The sequence below is a fragment of the Typha latifolia genome, chromosome 3 (genome assembly GCF_019914945.1).
Source record: "Typha latifolia isolate L0001 chromosome 3, TyphaL0001v2, whole genome shotgun sequence".
Lineage (NCBI taxonomy): Eukaryota > Viridiplantae > Streptophyta > Magnoliopsida > Poales > Typhaceae > Typha > Typha latifolia.
The window spans coordinates 3283843-3299231 of record NC_133088.1 but is presented as its reverse complement, the minus strand read 5'-3'; the positions used below and the strand labels follow the sequence as shown (position 1 = coordinate 3299231).

The 15389-nt window shown below is 35.6% G+C and overlaps 2 protein-coding genes across 2 annotated transcripts; one reads left to right on the top strand and one right to left on the bottom strand.

Annotated features, from left to right (window-relative positions):
• The first annotated feature begins 2362 nt into the window (after positions 1-2362).
• Positions 2363-3453, top strand: LOC140784609 (F-box/LRR-repeat protein At3g48880-like). The gene is made up of 2 exons (XM_073132101.1): positions 2363-2815; positions 2886-3453. The coding sequence occupies exons 1-2, from the start codon at positions 2469-2471 to the stop codon at positions 3361-3363; spliced, it is 825 nt and encodes a 274-aa protein (XP_072988202.1). The 5' UTR covers positions 2363-2468; the 3' UTR covers positions 3364-3453.
• A 2376-nt stretch (positions 3454-5829) lies between these two features.
• LOC140783513 (subtilisin-like protease SBT2.3) lies at positions 5830-13950 on the bottom strand. Its single transcript, XM_073130415.1, has 10 exons — positions 13210-13950; positions 12742-12895; positions 11742-12139; positions 11265-11360; positions 11111-11183; positions 9845-10127; positions 9279-9610; positions 8357-8627; positions 6916-7197; positions 5830-6552 (listed from the first exon to the last, which is right to left on the bottom strand). Exons 1-10 carry the CDS (start codon positions 13404-13406, stop codon positions 6128-6130), a joined length of 2511 nt encoding a protein of 836 aa, XP_072986516.1. The 5' UTR covers positions 13407-13950; the 3' UTR covers positions 5830-6127.
• Between the last annotated feature and the right edge of the window lie 1439 nt (positions 13951-15389).

The following is a 15389-nucleotide window of genomic DNA, read 5'->3' as shown; positions in this document are numbered from 1 at the left end:
GAAAAAAGTCTACAGAGTTGATGCTTTAGTAGGTACATAAACGAAGAAAAAATATGGCTTAGAAAAAGCAATATATATCCTTTCTAACTTAGGTGGCCTAATCATTTTCATGTCCTAGAAATTATTTGTTGCCAAAATAGCCATAGTCATCAAGAGAGAGAGAGACAAATGAAACGAGTTGGGGGTGTGAATTGTGTGATATCTAATATGACTACATGAGAAAATTAATCACATCTTTGACCAAAAAAAGGAGTTTTTTTAAATAAAAAATAAAAAATCAAACTAGTCCTCTTTTAAACCTTTTTTTTGTGTGTGAAAATTATCGAAATAGACCACCTTAGCCTTAATATTAAAAAAATCTATTTTATTATAGTTGTCATTAAAATGCTGAATTTATCAGCATTATATCTTAGAAGAGGAATAAAAACAACTAAGATAAATTTAGCTAAATCTATTAGCATGTTTTATTTCATTAACTTACATATATCAATATTGAAATTATTTTTACTGATAAGTACAATGAAACAAACCCTTTTAGTAATTAATTTAGGGACCAATCCATTTCAATAATTTGTTTTTGTATTAAAAAGAACACGACTAGTTTAGTCAAAAACCCCAAAACAAATACCCAAACCTACTACTACTACTACTACTACTACTACTACTACTACTACTACTACTACTACTACTGTCATGCTTGGTTGACTACTTTCCATAAAATCATGGCCAACCAACGTACAAGTCAAGATTAAAGAAGGGCCACTCAGAAAATAAATTATCACTAAGCAACTCACAAAGTATGCCACTCACTACATTTAAGCCGTAATAAGAGAGCACGAGGGTGTCTGAATTGTTGGCCAAGCATACTTTAATTAGTTTCAGATTGTGCTCGTGGTTAAAACTCAAAAGAGCTTATATTATATGAGTGTTTATAAGTTAGAATAATTATACTAGAAGATACACAGCCTTAGTTAAGATATCATCCTTTAAATCAAACCCATAAAATCTTCTTTTTTATTTATCTATTTTTCATCATCATCTCCATAAGAAAGATATACCAAGTGGTGCGTGTAAGATAAGTAGTATCAATATACAAGTTAACAAGCATGCAGCATGTTCCATTTTTTTACATGGCATAGGCTTAATCTCGAGTGGTCACTGCTTGACTATGGGAACAACAAGGACACCTCCATTAAAGTATTAACTTTGTATTATTAAATACTAATGGAGACCAAGATCTCAATCCGGAGAAGAAAAGAAGCTGAGCCACTAACTCTTGGGAAGTCTAAAGAAGAAAGTGTTTCTAGAACCTCTTTGCCATGCTTGTTAGTAAAAATTGTCATCTACTTATATATTTTATGTAATTTTGCTCAACCACACACGCATTATATTAGCTTCGTGAGTAGAAGAAAGTGATCGTTTGTCAAAGGATTTCTTTTTTTACGTTTAAAATAATCTAATCGGGTATCAAAATATTCCCATGTAATTTGCAACAATTGAATGCAAATTGCAACAAAAAAAGAAATCCTATGTAGAATGTAAAAAACATAAAATTATTGTAAAAAAAATAATTTGGATAGTAAATCTAGTAGTTGTATTTTGTCCTGGACTACAAAGAAATTAAATGTTTAAATTTAAGATAACTTAAAATTAAGTTAATCGACCAGAAGCTAAGCTGTATATATATGTTTTTATTAAAAATTTAACACAAGTATTTTAGAAATAATCTATTATCTATGCATTCAGGAGGTATATAAGACTACTTTTGTCCCCAATAAGATTTAATTGAGACACTATTAAGAATTGAACTTTTTAAAAACAAACTCTTATCTGCGGTGTTCCACTCCTGGCTACTGGCTAGCCGATGACAATTATGTCATAGAAATAAATATAATTATGACGTGGAGTCCATCGCTTTAATAAAAGGAAAAATTAAAGCCTTCTAGATCTTCGAGAATCTTATTACGGATTTGCGACATTTCTCCATTAATTTATTCAATTTCGATCGTAAAGAAGATACTAACATTCCACCTTGCAAAATCCGAACACTTGAAACTCGAGAGTGTTTGTTTCAAGTATTTATCCACGAGTCTTTTGACCAATTTAGACTAAACGTAGTCCTCTCTCTCTCTATATATATATATTAGAAATTAATATCAAAATTTCACTTCGTCTTAAATCATTAAGTACTCTCTGGTAAATTTGATTAATATTCCACCAACCAACTTTGGACTAAAATTAATGACCATGGGGTTGTTGCCCAAGTATAAAAAACTTCTAGAATTAAGTCCTAAACCACATAAAATTCTTGTACCCATTACGCTTCCCACTAAAAAAGCTTGACAAATTTTAAACCATCACATCATACACCACCTTCCCATTATCTATCTCTCTTCGCCCGTCTAACCCCGCCTTTAAGAATCGCGCGAGCTACCTCACCAAGTGTTTTTGTTCCTAAGAAAGAGATAATGGAAGCAGAGAGGGGATGGGAGGAGATGGACATGGATTGCTTGGTGAACATCTTTGGACGTCTCGGCCTCGAGGACTTGACTCTCGGCGTTCCTTTCGTGTGCAAGACTTGGTGCGCAGCGGCCGTGGATCCTTTGTGTTGGAGAACTCTAAACTTACGTGACATGGATTTTATGCCGTGGAGCAACTTCGCCAAGAGCTTCGTCTCCCTCTACTCCCTCCCCCGCTTCTCCTTCTCGGGCTTCTTAAAGTTCTGCGTCGCCAGAAGCCATGGCGGCGCCGTCGACCTCGAGTTCCCTCCCCTCTTGAGCGCGTCGTCCGACGATCTATTATACATCGCAAACGAGTAAGTTACTCGCTGATCATGCCATATAACTCGATCGGCCTTTTAAACGTCGTTATGTAATCCTTGATAGGTGTCCGAGATTACAAAGGGTAGTACTACCCAACATCCTATCCGAAGACGAGCCACATCTACCAGAAATCTTTGCCAAATGGAAAGATCTCGAGTGGCTCGAAATGGCAACGAAGCCTTCTTCTTTCTTGGAAGTGGTGACCCAAATCAGTGCTAGTTGCAAAAACTTTGTCGGGCTAAGTATGTCTGGCTCGATCAAGAAGAGAGACGCCATGGCCATCGTTGAGCTCCTTCCGCAGCTCAAGTGTTTGTGCCTGAACAAATCTTACTTGCCCAAGGAAGAGTTGTTGATCATATTGAGTGGTTGCAAGAATCTGGAGAGGTTAAGCGTGAAGGATTGCGTTGGATTCGAGCTTGATGTCGAGGTGATGAATAGAGGAAAGGGTGTGGGAGTATTTGAGCGTGAGGGATCGAAATTGTTTGATGAGTTCGGGTATGAGACGGATGAGTGTGATCCACTCTACGTACATGTTATATGATCGACGGTACTGTTGCTCTACTGCTTGCTTCTAATCTTTGCTTGTTATTTAAGTGATAATTAGAAATAGTTTGAGTTTGGATTTTGTCTACTCTCTTTGTTTTTATATTACGTATCATGTTGAATGATAGTCTCTTAGGTTAGATATATTGCACCTCCTAAACTATCACTCTTTATATATATATATATATATATATATAAGTACGTCTCAGCTAATATTAAGTGAAATTAGCCGCCCTGACAACATCAGACCCAAGTCATGCACAGCAAGGAAGAGAAGAAAGTTTTAATAGACAGTAGAACTTTTTCTTTCCTTTTTCTCCATTCCTAATTAGAAAACAAAAGCAATTAGTTAGTAAATTATGATCACAACTCCACAAAGGTTAAGCACTCAAGCTAATAGAGGTATAAATTTGGTATATATAGGGAACTTGGCCCACTCCAATGTTTGACATCCATCTTCTATGCTTTGATCTCTTCAAGTATTTAATATTTCTTACTCTCTTAATGAGGTTAATGAAAAATGTCAAATGATCATTTTATTTTTATAATTTTCTCTCTTGCTTTCCTCTAAAATAAAAATAAAATGATATATACGAAATTATAAATTTAATCACACAATATTTTTTTTAAAATAAAAAATCTAACCGATAATTAATTAGAAGGAATATTTTGAAAAACGTATGTACATGAAAAACGAGCAATAATTTTAGGAGTCTGGATGTAACTCCGATCAACTTCATCAAGTCAATTTTAGGTCAATTGGAAGAAAAACCATCAATTGAGTTTTAGGTCAATTTTTTTAATAATTACACTTCCATCAAGAGAAATTGATCTATAGTACATGGAGCTCACCCAATTTCTCAACCCAAATGCAAACAGTTTCTAATCTGAAACATTATTACTTTACTCCCTCTTAGATTTCTTTTCTTTTTTTCCGTCAAATTGGTCATTAGTCTTCCTCATAAATCATTTCTTATAAGAAATATATCATAATATATTTAAATAACGAGTTGGTAAGACAACGATAATTTATTTTCCTAGAATTTTTTATTAATCTATTATTTCTCCCAAAACTTATTATTATTCTATTATAATTTTCAAACTCCTCATTAAATAATTACAGATTTGGCAAATAAACATAATATACATTCATTATTTCATTTAAGTAAATCACTGTCAAAAAAAGCTGATTATGAAGCATCTCCCTATTAGCTATTAATGATATAAAAATTTAGAATAACTTCTTTAGAATACTCAAATGATTTCATCAAAATCTACTCTTTTCTAAGATGTATTATTATATAAATCGCCATTTCAAAGTGATTTACTATACTAATATGACGCTTACATAGTAACTACTAGTAATTTAGTGATTAGTTTCAAAATTATATCAAAATAATACTTTTTACGAATTATATACTTAGACTCCCCTATTTTATTAGTTATCCATGTGTCTTTTTCATTAAAAATATGTCATATGATTAGTTTTAGGCACTTCAAGACCATTTAATCCTTATTTTAGATAAAAAAAATATTTAAAAAATGATGATAAGATAGTTATTTAATATTTATATTAACATCGGAGGTAAGAGATAATAAATAATTAAAGAGATCAAATGTCACAAATAAAAAATATATATAAAGTGTATTTAACCAGAACTTTTTATCAAGGATTTCTTGCCAATATCTCCTAATGTCTAAATGTTTATTTTGTTCCAAGTGTAATATGTCTATGGGTTAAACACAATTTACCTCAGCAAACAGGCATAAAATCAATTTACCCCCTACTCCATTTTGTATCATTTAGCCATTTATTTATGACTAATGTAAAACTAAAAACATCATTAATATAATATTTAAAATTACTAAAATACTCCAAAAAAGTGGGGTTAAAAATGCAATTAACCCTATGTTTATACTTGGAAGTAGGAAGTTGATCCACCCTCTACTTTCAATTATTAGGCATATATGTCTTTATTAGGTGAGATTCTTCCAGAGATGGTCATTTAACACTTTGCTCCTCTCACTCTCCCTTGACATTGCTCTTACCTCTTGTAGAAGAGTCCACTTCTCACCTACTTTTCAGTGCCACAAAATAATGCTTGCTTAAGCCTAAGAAATTTGCTGCCATTACTCTCAAAAGAGTTTTAGGCATTTCTGGCCTCATTTTTAATCATGGATACTCCAACAGAAGAAAAGAGCAAATTCTCTACAGCCCCAGTTGCAGGAATTTGCTGCAGCCAGAGCACCTGGCAACACATCATTGGCTGTGAAATCAAAGTCCCTAGGTGCCCCCAAGCTGCAATATAGGAGCTAGAACAATCAATGTGGAAGAATGTGTGTATAGAAACATATTCAAACTAGAAAAGAATTGCAAGCATATCAGTCAAGATAGTAAGATTCATTTAGATTTAGTTACCTAAGAAAGCAAATTAGTATTTCTCATCCATCAGAAGAGGATTACTGGCAAGTGTAGAAAGGAAATAGCTTCAAACTAAGAAGCTACATCAGCAACAGGCTAGTTCATTGCATGGATCTTCCTCTTTCTAGTAATACATGTACCACAAGTATTTGTTCATGTGCCTGAAGCAGTTTGATTTTCAAACAGCATGGAACTGGGGGGATAAAGATACATTTGTACAGTTATTACTCACTCTTCTAATTACAACCAGATTCTTCAAGATGTACATCAAAATGAATAAAATAATCGGGTTAACATAGATGCCAAAGCAAAAGGAAATCATCAGCGCAGTCGTGTCAGCTTATGATAGCGTTGTACTATTGTATAAGATCTTCGAGATGACAGACAATGGAATGATCAACCTGTGACCTTGGCTCCCGTAGAACCCGACTCTTCCAAAGCTAGCAGAGGAGCTATTTAGGGTGGCATTCAAAACAAAAGTCAAGTTTTGTTTCTCGCCACCTGCTATAAAAAACTGAGTCGGTGCTACTGAAACTGAGACACCATACGGAGCATTCCAGCTGATGTTGTAAGTCTCGTCATCGGCAATGTTGGTGACCGTTCTTATTATAGTTCTCGATCGGTTGAGTGTTGCTACTGTGATGGAGGGTAAGTTCAAGTCGGCGCCAGTCATGGTGGAAATCCCACAGCTATTGCCTGTGTAATTCAGCACTACAGGAGCAGATCCATTAATGGCACAAAGAAAGGAGGTGAAATCATCATAACCTGCATATTTGTCAAAAGGAGCACATAAAATCATTTTATAAGAAATATGAATAAACGAAGAGGTTTAACTGATTAAATTTGGGAAGATGAGTATAGTTAAAGAATATATCCAGAATTCAATTCTTAATAGTTCTGTAGGTATACAAGAGAAACTTGCCGATGGCATTCATAAAGGTTACGTATTTCTCGAAGGAGAAATAACTAGAACAAAGCCAAATGCTTGAAGAATTAGAAACTCATTTGTGTGATCAACGCTGCCTAATCACACATACATCCTGAATTTAGTTTGATAATTTCTACTGTATCACTACGATCTAATTCTAGTCATTTACAGTAAAGAAATTTGTTGTTTGTAGAGCTCACCACAATCAAATATCAGTCCAGGGTCCAAAGCAGCAGTAGCATTAACAAATCCACTGCCCATGTCAAATGGTGTAGCAGGTGACTGTGTTAAATCTGCGTTACGGTATGTCCGCTGTGCCATGATTGGACCACCTTGCTTGTCACAGGCTGTAGCAGTTGTGGAGAGTGCAGAAGCTATACCCGAAGGACTAAAACTTGGAAACTTCTGCTTGATCAAAGCAGCGAGGCCAGCAATATGGGGGGCAGCCATACTTGTGCCAGAGATCATTGCGAAGTTCTCACCTAAGAGTAGTTAGTGTAAGAAAGCTCAAGTCAGAAGAAAAACAATTCCTAAATGGGAGGAAAAATCAACATACATCTGATATATAAGATAATATTCAAATTTAATGTCGCTTTTCAGTTTGAATCTGTCACCTTTCTTCTCTGCAGTGAATACAGTTACCTAATCAACAATAACTCTTCCCTTTCATATTTTGGACTTTATATTTGTCTAACAAAGGAAATCTTGAGTTGGCTCAGAAGATAAGTTACATAATGAACTAGCTAAGTCCAACCTAGTAAAATCTAGTTGGGAGGTAAAGCCTTGGAAATGACACTGGGAATCGATTGTATCAGTTAGGAGATATTTGGGATGCAGTTTTACGCTTTTTATTTGTATTACAGCATTATGCTGTAGACCCAGCATAATTGACAAGGTTTGTTTGTAAAAAAACATATGCAAATTTGTGAACTTGCAATTTTAATATGCACACATTGTTTATTTTAATAAATGGATGCCATTATTATTCTAGAACAAATATTGCTAATAGCAGGTAAATCACATGATCCGATGTCAATTGATGATTCAAGCCATTCTTCATTTACTACATATCAAGTAGCAGTTCGATGCAAGTCAAGTTAATTAGTTCTAAAGAGATCAAAGAAAAGTGTTTGTTCTATTGTTAGACAATTATCCATTCAGTAATCACTTGGTACATCTTTGTAAATATAAATGCTTCATTTCAGATCTTTCTAGTAGAGACTTCAGTTGCTTTCGGGTCATGAGAAATCAATTGAGTTATCCTCTCTTTCTATTGATTGAGGAGAAAGAGATACAGGTTAGGACCTAGTTAGAATAATTTGCTACTAGGGAAAATCAAAGTCCTGCCTCTGAGAGGGGAACAGGATCTCTGCCATAAGGGTAGTCATGATTCAACTGTTATGCAGTTTACCTAGGATCAACTAATTATTCCCTGTGAACATTAAAGATGTCCTCATATTTGTATTCTACACAGGCATGTATACACAGTACACAAACTTGCTAGAGAATAGAAGAATTGCTTTGAGTAATTATTATGTGAAACTAGGCAACTGTATACATCTTGAACACAACTTAAATCCAAATAGTGTAAGAATACTGAAGAAAAGGTCATAACAAACTTAGGTTAACCTGCAAATTTACCTTCAAATTCAGAAGAGTCCAGACCCAGTGAACTCCAAGCTCCCCATATGAAATTACCAGGGGCTATCAAATCAGGTTTCATAATGTCAGCATCAGATAACGAATTGTCCTCCGGATCTGGTCCCCTAGCTGAATAATACACCACTTTTGGTGCAGAATTGCTGTAGTTGGCTTTTAGACCTCCTAATATTTTTGCAACAGCACCAAATCCAACAACTCTGTTCGAGGTATCATCTCTAACTAAGGAGCTATTGTAGTAGCTAAGAAAAATCTGCATGGAAAATATGAAGCATCAATCTGTATCAACTGTTCATCTCACTGACATGTACTGAGTGGAATAGTTGGCCACCACTAAGTTCATAAAAATGAAACAAAGGGTATTGAAGTAAATCACACAAAATAAGAAAATGGTAAAAGAGTAAATCTACTGCACAAATACCATGACAGCATGTGTATGATAGTACGAACACGAGTAAAGCAAGAAGATTTATTATGTGCCAAGGTCAAGAGGGGTAAATTTATGTTTAATGTATGTGATAAAGCTAAATAGTCACATAATAGATGAGGTGATGAAAATCAACTAGGCTACATAATTGCACGATTAGAGTAAGACCTAAAAATTCAGGGACAAGAAGCAAGTCAAAAAATTCTTCCTCAAAGTCTTAATCCCCAAGTAATATCTGATTAAAGCTTCTCTTGGTTCAGGAAATCATATTCAACAACAATAAAATTCAATGCGAGAGCGATCCCAACATAAAATTCTACCTGACAAGTGAGTTCTTCCAAGATCATTGGACATAAAAAAGTAAAATAATGTGAACACTTGGAAGATCACTAATAATACATCCATCCATGTTTCTTTGATATGACCATTTCCCTGAGCATCCAAAATAACTATAGTTGTAGTCCTGAAACACCATACCTTGGAGTCATCAGGAGATGGTATTATCAGCCCAGGCATATGCATGGGAGTTGGGTTGAGCTGGAACCCAACAACAAATGGATCCAAGTAGAATATAACTCCTATTGCACTGACATTCTTTGCTGTATCTAAAGCTTGTTTTACAGATGACAGGCCAAGCACAAATCGAATGGAATAGCTACAAATCAATATGTTTCCTTCAATCAGATCTTGATCCAGATGACTTGAATCTTGGCATTCTCCCAAGTACAAATCATTTGCATTAGTTATATCGCCTTTTAAAGCATGAGTCGCAGCAATAAGGGTGTACATCGAATCGCCATCTGTACCAGCTGCAAACAAAATTCTCTGTTTAGATGAATCTTAGTGAAACAGGCTCTACTCTGCACATTGCACAAGAATTTCAGAAGAGAAGAAGCATCACAAGTATTAAGATGAACCATGCATTGAACTTTTACTCCAGAAAAAGCTTTGAGAAGTAAACTACACACTTGGAAAAGAACAGATCTGTCTAAGAGGTGAAGAAAAAGCAAGATATCAACTCAAAGTACAACTTGGAAACTCACGAGCAAGTCCAACTCCTGAAATTGTTAAATTGTTGCCAAGCACCATATTATTATGGTAGATCCTGTCATGTGCAGAAGCACCTACAGTAAAGATCCAAGGACTGAAGGAAGACATGCTTTTGGGTGAAGGACCAGTATTGCCTGCTGCTTGCACAACAAATATTCCAGCTTTTATTGCCGAAAGCAATGACATGTCTATAGGATTGAAGAATGTCGCTAGTCCAGGAGGACGTCTGTTTGGCGTGATGGATAAACTTATAATGTCAACGCCATCTTCAGCTGCCTGCAAGTGATTTAAATGTAGACAGAGTGATATATTACTAAGCTCTAAAATTAATCAGCAGCATAGAAAAATTAGAAAGTATTGTGCAATCAATCAATTAATAAATCAGCACATTTAGCATAAAAAAGCTTGAATATCTCATGATAATTATTTTCCTTCAGTTTGTAGCTTATACCTCAAATGCAAAGAAAAAGTTGACAGGATTGTCAAAGAAATGCACAAACAGAATTTTCTACTAATGAACTAAAATGTACCTAGATTGGAAGTTGTGTTAAAGAAAAGCTGAGATGCCAAAAGAAATTTAATATCTCAAACAAAGAAGCAATAGCCGGCTACTTAGCCGCATGAATTTGAATAAATCAACCATGGAAGCTCCTATACCCAGAAAATGTACTTGTGTTACTTTACATCATGAATTGTCAAATGGAAGCTCCTATACCCAGAAAATGAAACTCATAGGAAAGAAAGATTAATCAAGAAAAGCATGAGCAAAAAGGCAAAAAGGAAGTACTTGTGTTACTTTACATCATGAAGAAGTCTTCATTTATACTATTTTACCTTGTCAAAATCTTTTTCCGAAGTCTTTATACCTCAGCAATTGAAAAACATGTTGAACTAGAAAGTTTGAGACAACTGATGCCTTACTTTATGTAACAGAAATCATTGTATGCATTTCTTATGTCTAATAACTATAGCAAAATATCCTCAGTTGCTGGTTTTCTTGTTTCATCAGACAAGACTCTTGCCTAGCAGTTTTAAGTAGGTGTCAGAAACCTACTCTCCAGGGGTTCTTGATGTGAACATTCTCAACTTGAATTATGTTCCTTAATTAGCTGCGAAATTATGTTGTTTGCTTGCAATAATGATCATGTTAAGTTGTAGAAAAATATAATAAATCAAAAACAGACAAACAAATGGATTCATGGCAGCAATTGAAATTTAATAGCCAAAGATCAAGTAACTGATGTATCAGCACCATTTACCTGGTCTATTGCTGCAACAACATCAGCAGCAAAGCCTCCAAAGCTTTTGTACAGAGCTTTATAAACAGCAATGCTGAAAATTCAGTGCAAAGAAATATCTGAGAAAAATATCATCAGTGATTTATCAACTACTAGAGGAAAATTTGTTAATTACTGTGCGTGAGGGGCCATTCCACTTGCATTCCCAAAGTGATGCCCAGCCACAATAACAGGAATTCCATGATTACCAGCTGCAATGGATGCTGTGTGCCTGTATGTGAATTGTATTGCATTAGAGAGAAACAGCGATGAACACACTTCAAGTAAACAAATTACAAACTTAGCAAATCGGAATCTAAAGCAGAATCGATACAGTGTTTAATCACTACCAAGGATTTCAAGAAGACAGACTGAAATAAACTATTTGATTCTAAATTTCTAACAACTTCTTCTGTTGATTGAATTAAGTACATCTGAAAGTAAACATGCTGCTTTCACCTAAGCAAAGATGATAAAATCATAAAAGGATGCACCAACAATGGCATTGAAAAATTAAATTCACCAAGAAAATTCTAAACTCGGTAAGAAATATTGAGTAACATAGTATCTGCGATTATATATAGCTACAGTACTGTTAGATGACAGAACTTACGTTCCATGTCCATCACCATCAAATGGTGAAGCATGATCCTTAGAAGCATTGAAGATTCCCCTTGTTATGGCAGAAGCTGCAAAATGACGAGCTCCCACAAGCTTTCTATTACAGGAACCAGATGGAAAATCCCTTGTAACTTCACAAACACCAGAAAAATGGGCAGGAATAGGATAACTGTTTGTAGAAAGATCATCTGCAAAACTGGGATGATTTGGATCAATTCCTGTGTCAATAAAACCAATGACTATGCCTTGTCCAGCAAGTTCAGGTCCTCCTTCTTGTACCCATGCTCCTTGTGGCAAACCAAGGAATTCTGGGGTATGTGTGGTTGCAGTTCTAACTGAAAAGTCCAAAGCCACATTTGCTACTTCTCTCCTCTTAGAGAGTTTATCTGCCTTTTGAAATCACCAGGAACACCAATCAGAAATATAGTGATTATTGTTATGTCTAGCTCAGTATGAAGCAGAAAAACCAGTCAATGATCAATAAATGCTTCGGAAATTCAAAACATTAAATTTATAGTAATCATCTTACAATTATCACCAGATAAAGGCTCTGCTTGAGTTGAATATTGTATCAATTTATGACGGAACTTATGCTCCATTGCCATCTATTTGGTTTGTTTAACCTTAGAAAGTTGATTCCCTTGAAGATATCAACCTTTCTTTCTTAAGTCCTCTCTTCAACCTTTCTTTCTTTGTTCATATTCTTCATTCTTTAAAACTTTGTTCTTCCATTTTTCTTTGATAGAATGGAGTTATACGAAATGAAACTATATTGCACAATAATGTTTATGATTAAATAAAATAACTGTAATCATCTGAACCATGAGATAAAACAACTCTTCCATTCTCAGGGCGTCGTTCATGCTTGTTAAGCCACTGCTTAGTTTGATGAAACAGTTCGGTATCTAGGAAGCTACTCAAACCCAATCAATGCATCCAAAAAAAGCAAGTGAAGATTGCAAAAGAAATGGCAAAGAATATATATTGAATACCTGCTGAGGAGTGATAAGAACAGCAAATCCATTAATAAGATAATGATAGCTATAGAGCTTTAGATAGTTCTCCCCTTTTAATGTCCTCCTCAAGAGTGAATTCTGGATGCGAACAAGATATGATTTGTAATTCGTGTATGTTGCTGAATTATTCCTGCATTGCGTAGAATACTATAAGTAGGCGAAGCTGATGGTTCCGTGGAACATGTGTAGAACGCCTAAAACTGTAAAAAAAACTGAACAGGAGCACTCCTCGATATAAAGTTTTAAAGAAGTAATGATTGTTGAACTTCGAACAAAACTATTATTCGTCGATAAAGGGAAAGATGTCGACAAGTCAATAGACTCGAGACAACAAAAGAAATCATCTAAGAAACTAAAGATAGACCATAGCACCCAAAGAAATTAGAGGAATTGCAAAATTTGGGAACGCACACAAGTATCAAAAAGAACAAGAGTAAGAAGCACCTAGGCTTGTTGAGGGTGTACGATGTCGCGGAGTCTCTTTTACTTACTCTACTACTTCCGAACCTCTTCAAGTCGTTATAGTAATGAAATGTAGGAGCATGTTTCATCGTCACAATGTAAACAACTGCATCTTCTTGACAGAGGCCACACAACCAAAGAGTCAGTAAGGAAAGAACCAATAAATTCCTGGCCCCCATCTAATGGAACCCTAAAACAGCCACCACCAAAAAACCATCCAAACCCAACAATGCCTTCGTTCCTCGTCAGAAACCAAGCCAACCCAGTTGAGATAATCCAGGAAGGACGGAAAACCACCAAGCAAAATCCAACCTTGGACCCTCTTCCTCAATCCACCCAAGAAATCAAGCAGACCCAGTTGAGAAAGCTCCCTCCTTTTGCCTTTCCGCTTCACTCCGTCAAGAACCGAGGTCTCAATATCTCATCCTCCCTCTTTGATGGCTCTGGCGCTGGAGTACCGGGCTGCACTACCAAAAGAACCCAAGCAATGAAATAAAGGAGAAAGGAAGCGAGCATCTCAAAGCTTTTCCTTTTCGGGTGCTATTGCTGCTTAGATTGTGTATATGGCTGTTGGGTGTCTTCTTGCGCTCTTTGCAGCTGCCCGAGGGCGAAAGCGCCAACAGCTCAGCAGACCATAAAGAATGTACGAGAGAGAGAGAGAGAGAGAGAGAGAGAGAGAGGAGAGAGGGGGGAGAGACTTTACTATCTCTCCTCGATAACTGTGCAGTGATTCTTTCCAACGACAATTATTTTTCAAGATAGTGGCCAGGGTATGAGTCCACTGCAGGATTAAAGGAATCATTTGATGGTTAACTTTGCAATCCGATTGTTGGATCTACATGCCATCTTGATCCTACGATACCACCCGTTTGATTAGTATAAGATGGAGCACCCACCATTCCTCCATTAGTGGATAGTACTGTAGAGAAGTACTCAGAATTCTGAAACATGGTGGGGGAATAACTGTACCGCCCCCTTTGCCATGATGTCTCCCTCTAAATCTTCCTAGGTCCATCACTCCATCTGGTTCTCGGATCTCCAAAGAACAATCCGAAACCCAAATCCAACAAGCCTTTTAAGTGATTATTAGAGTTGTTGGATGAGCTTCTAATGGACCCTAGAATGGAACTGGATACAGATCCGTACTGCCATTAAAGCTACTTGCCTACATAGTAGGCATGCTCATTTATTGATGTTCTCCTCCATAAATTTTTGACTACCTTTCTCACAAGAGAAAGGCAGTGCACTAAGTAGCGTTTCGCATTTAAAACTATGCTCTCTTCTCAAAAGGCAAAAAAAAAAAAATATATATATATATATTTAAGAATACTATAATTTAGTAGTTGAGTTTTATTAGTAGATTTTTACAAAAATATTATGATATATTTCGACTAAAAAGACAGTTCGGTTGGTTTTTTTTTCTAATCTACAATTAGCGTGGAAAGAAAGAGAGAAAGAATGAATGAAAAAAAGAAGAAGAGAAAATCATATTAATGCTTTAATATTTCTACACCAAAACGTCTGAATCATGCACTAACTTTTTGTTTTTGTGTTAAGGCAATCATCCATTACGACAATAAACTGCCCCAACTTTTTTATAGCATTAAATCTAGTAGATCATACAAAGCAACAAAGATAACACTGGGCCTTCTGAGTTGGGCCCCATTCCAATTAAAGAAGAATCTTTCGGTACAACACTAAGCATGAGATCGGATGTTATTTATTTTTTTTGTTGCAGAGATTTGGATCATTCCTGGAAGGAGCCGTTAGGACGAGACATTATAACCGTTGAGTTGAGTTGTGTTTTTGTTTGGTAATTGGTGGTGGATTTGGTACTCTTCAGTCCGTGAACTCTTTAGATTTGACAAAGATTTACCCTGCAAGCTTGCATGAGATTGACCTGTCCGGAATCTAGGTGGAGGAACATTGGATGATTACATGATTATTTGTTTGGAATGGGATGCTTGTCGGATCTCAGACACATGGACACATACTGTATAAAGCCCAACTATTTAACAACATGGGTAAGGCCTCAGTCCGTTGCACAAGGGTCCAACACCGGTCCAACTAACCCATATCACTCGTTTAATAAATTATTTTTTTAATATCAGATTTAATAATAATTTCATTTTGAAATGTTTCTTTCAAAAAATTCTTCTGCA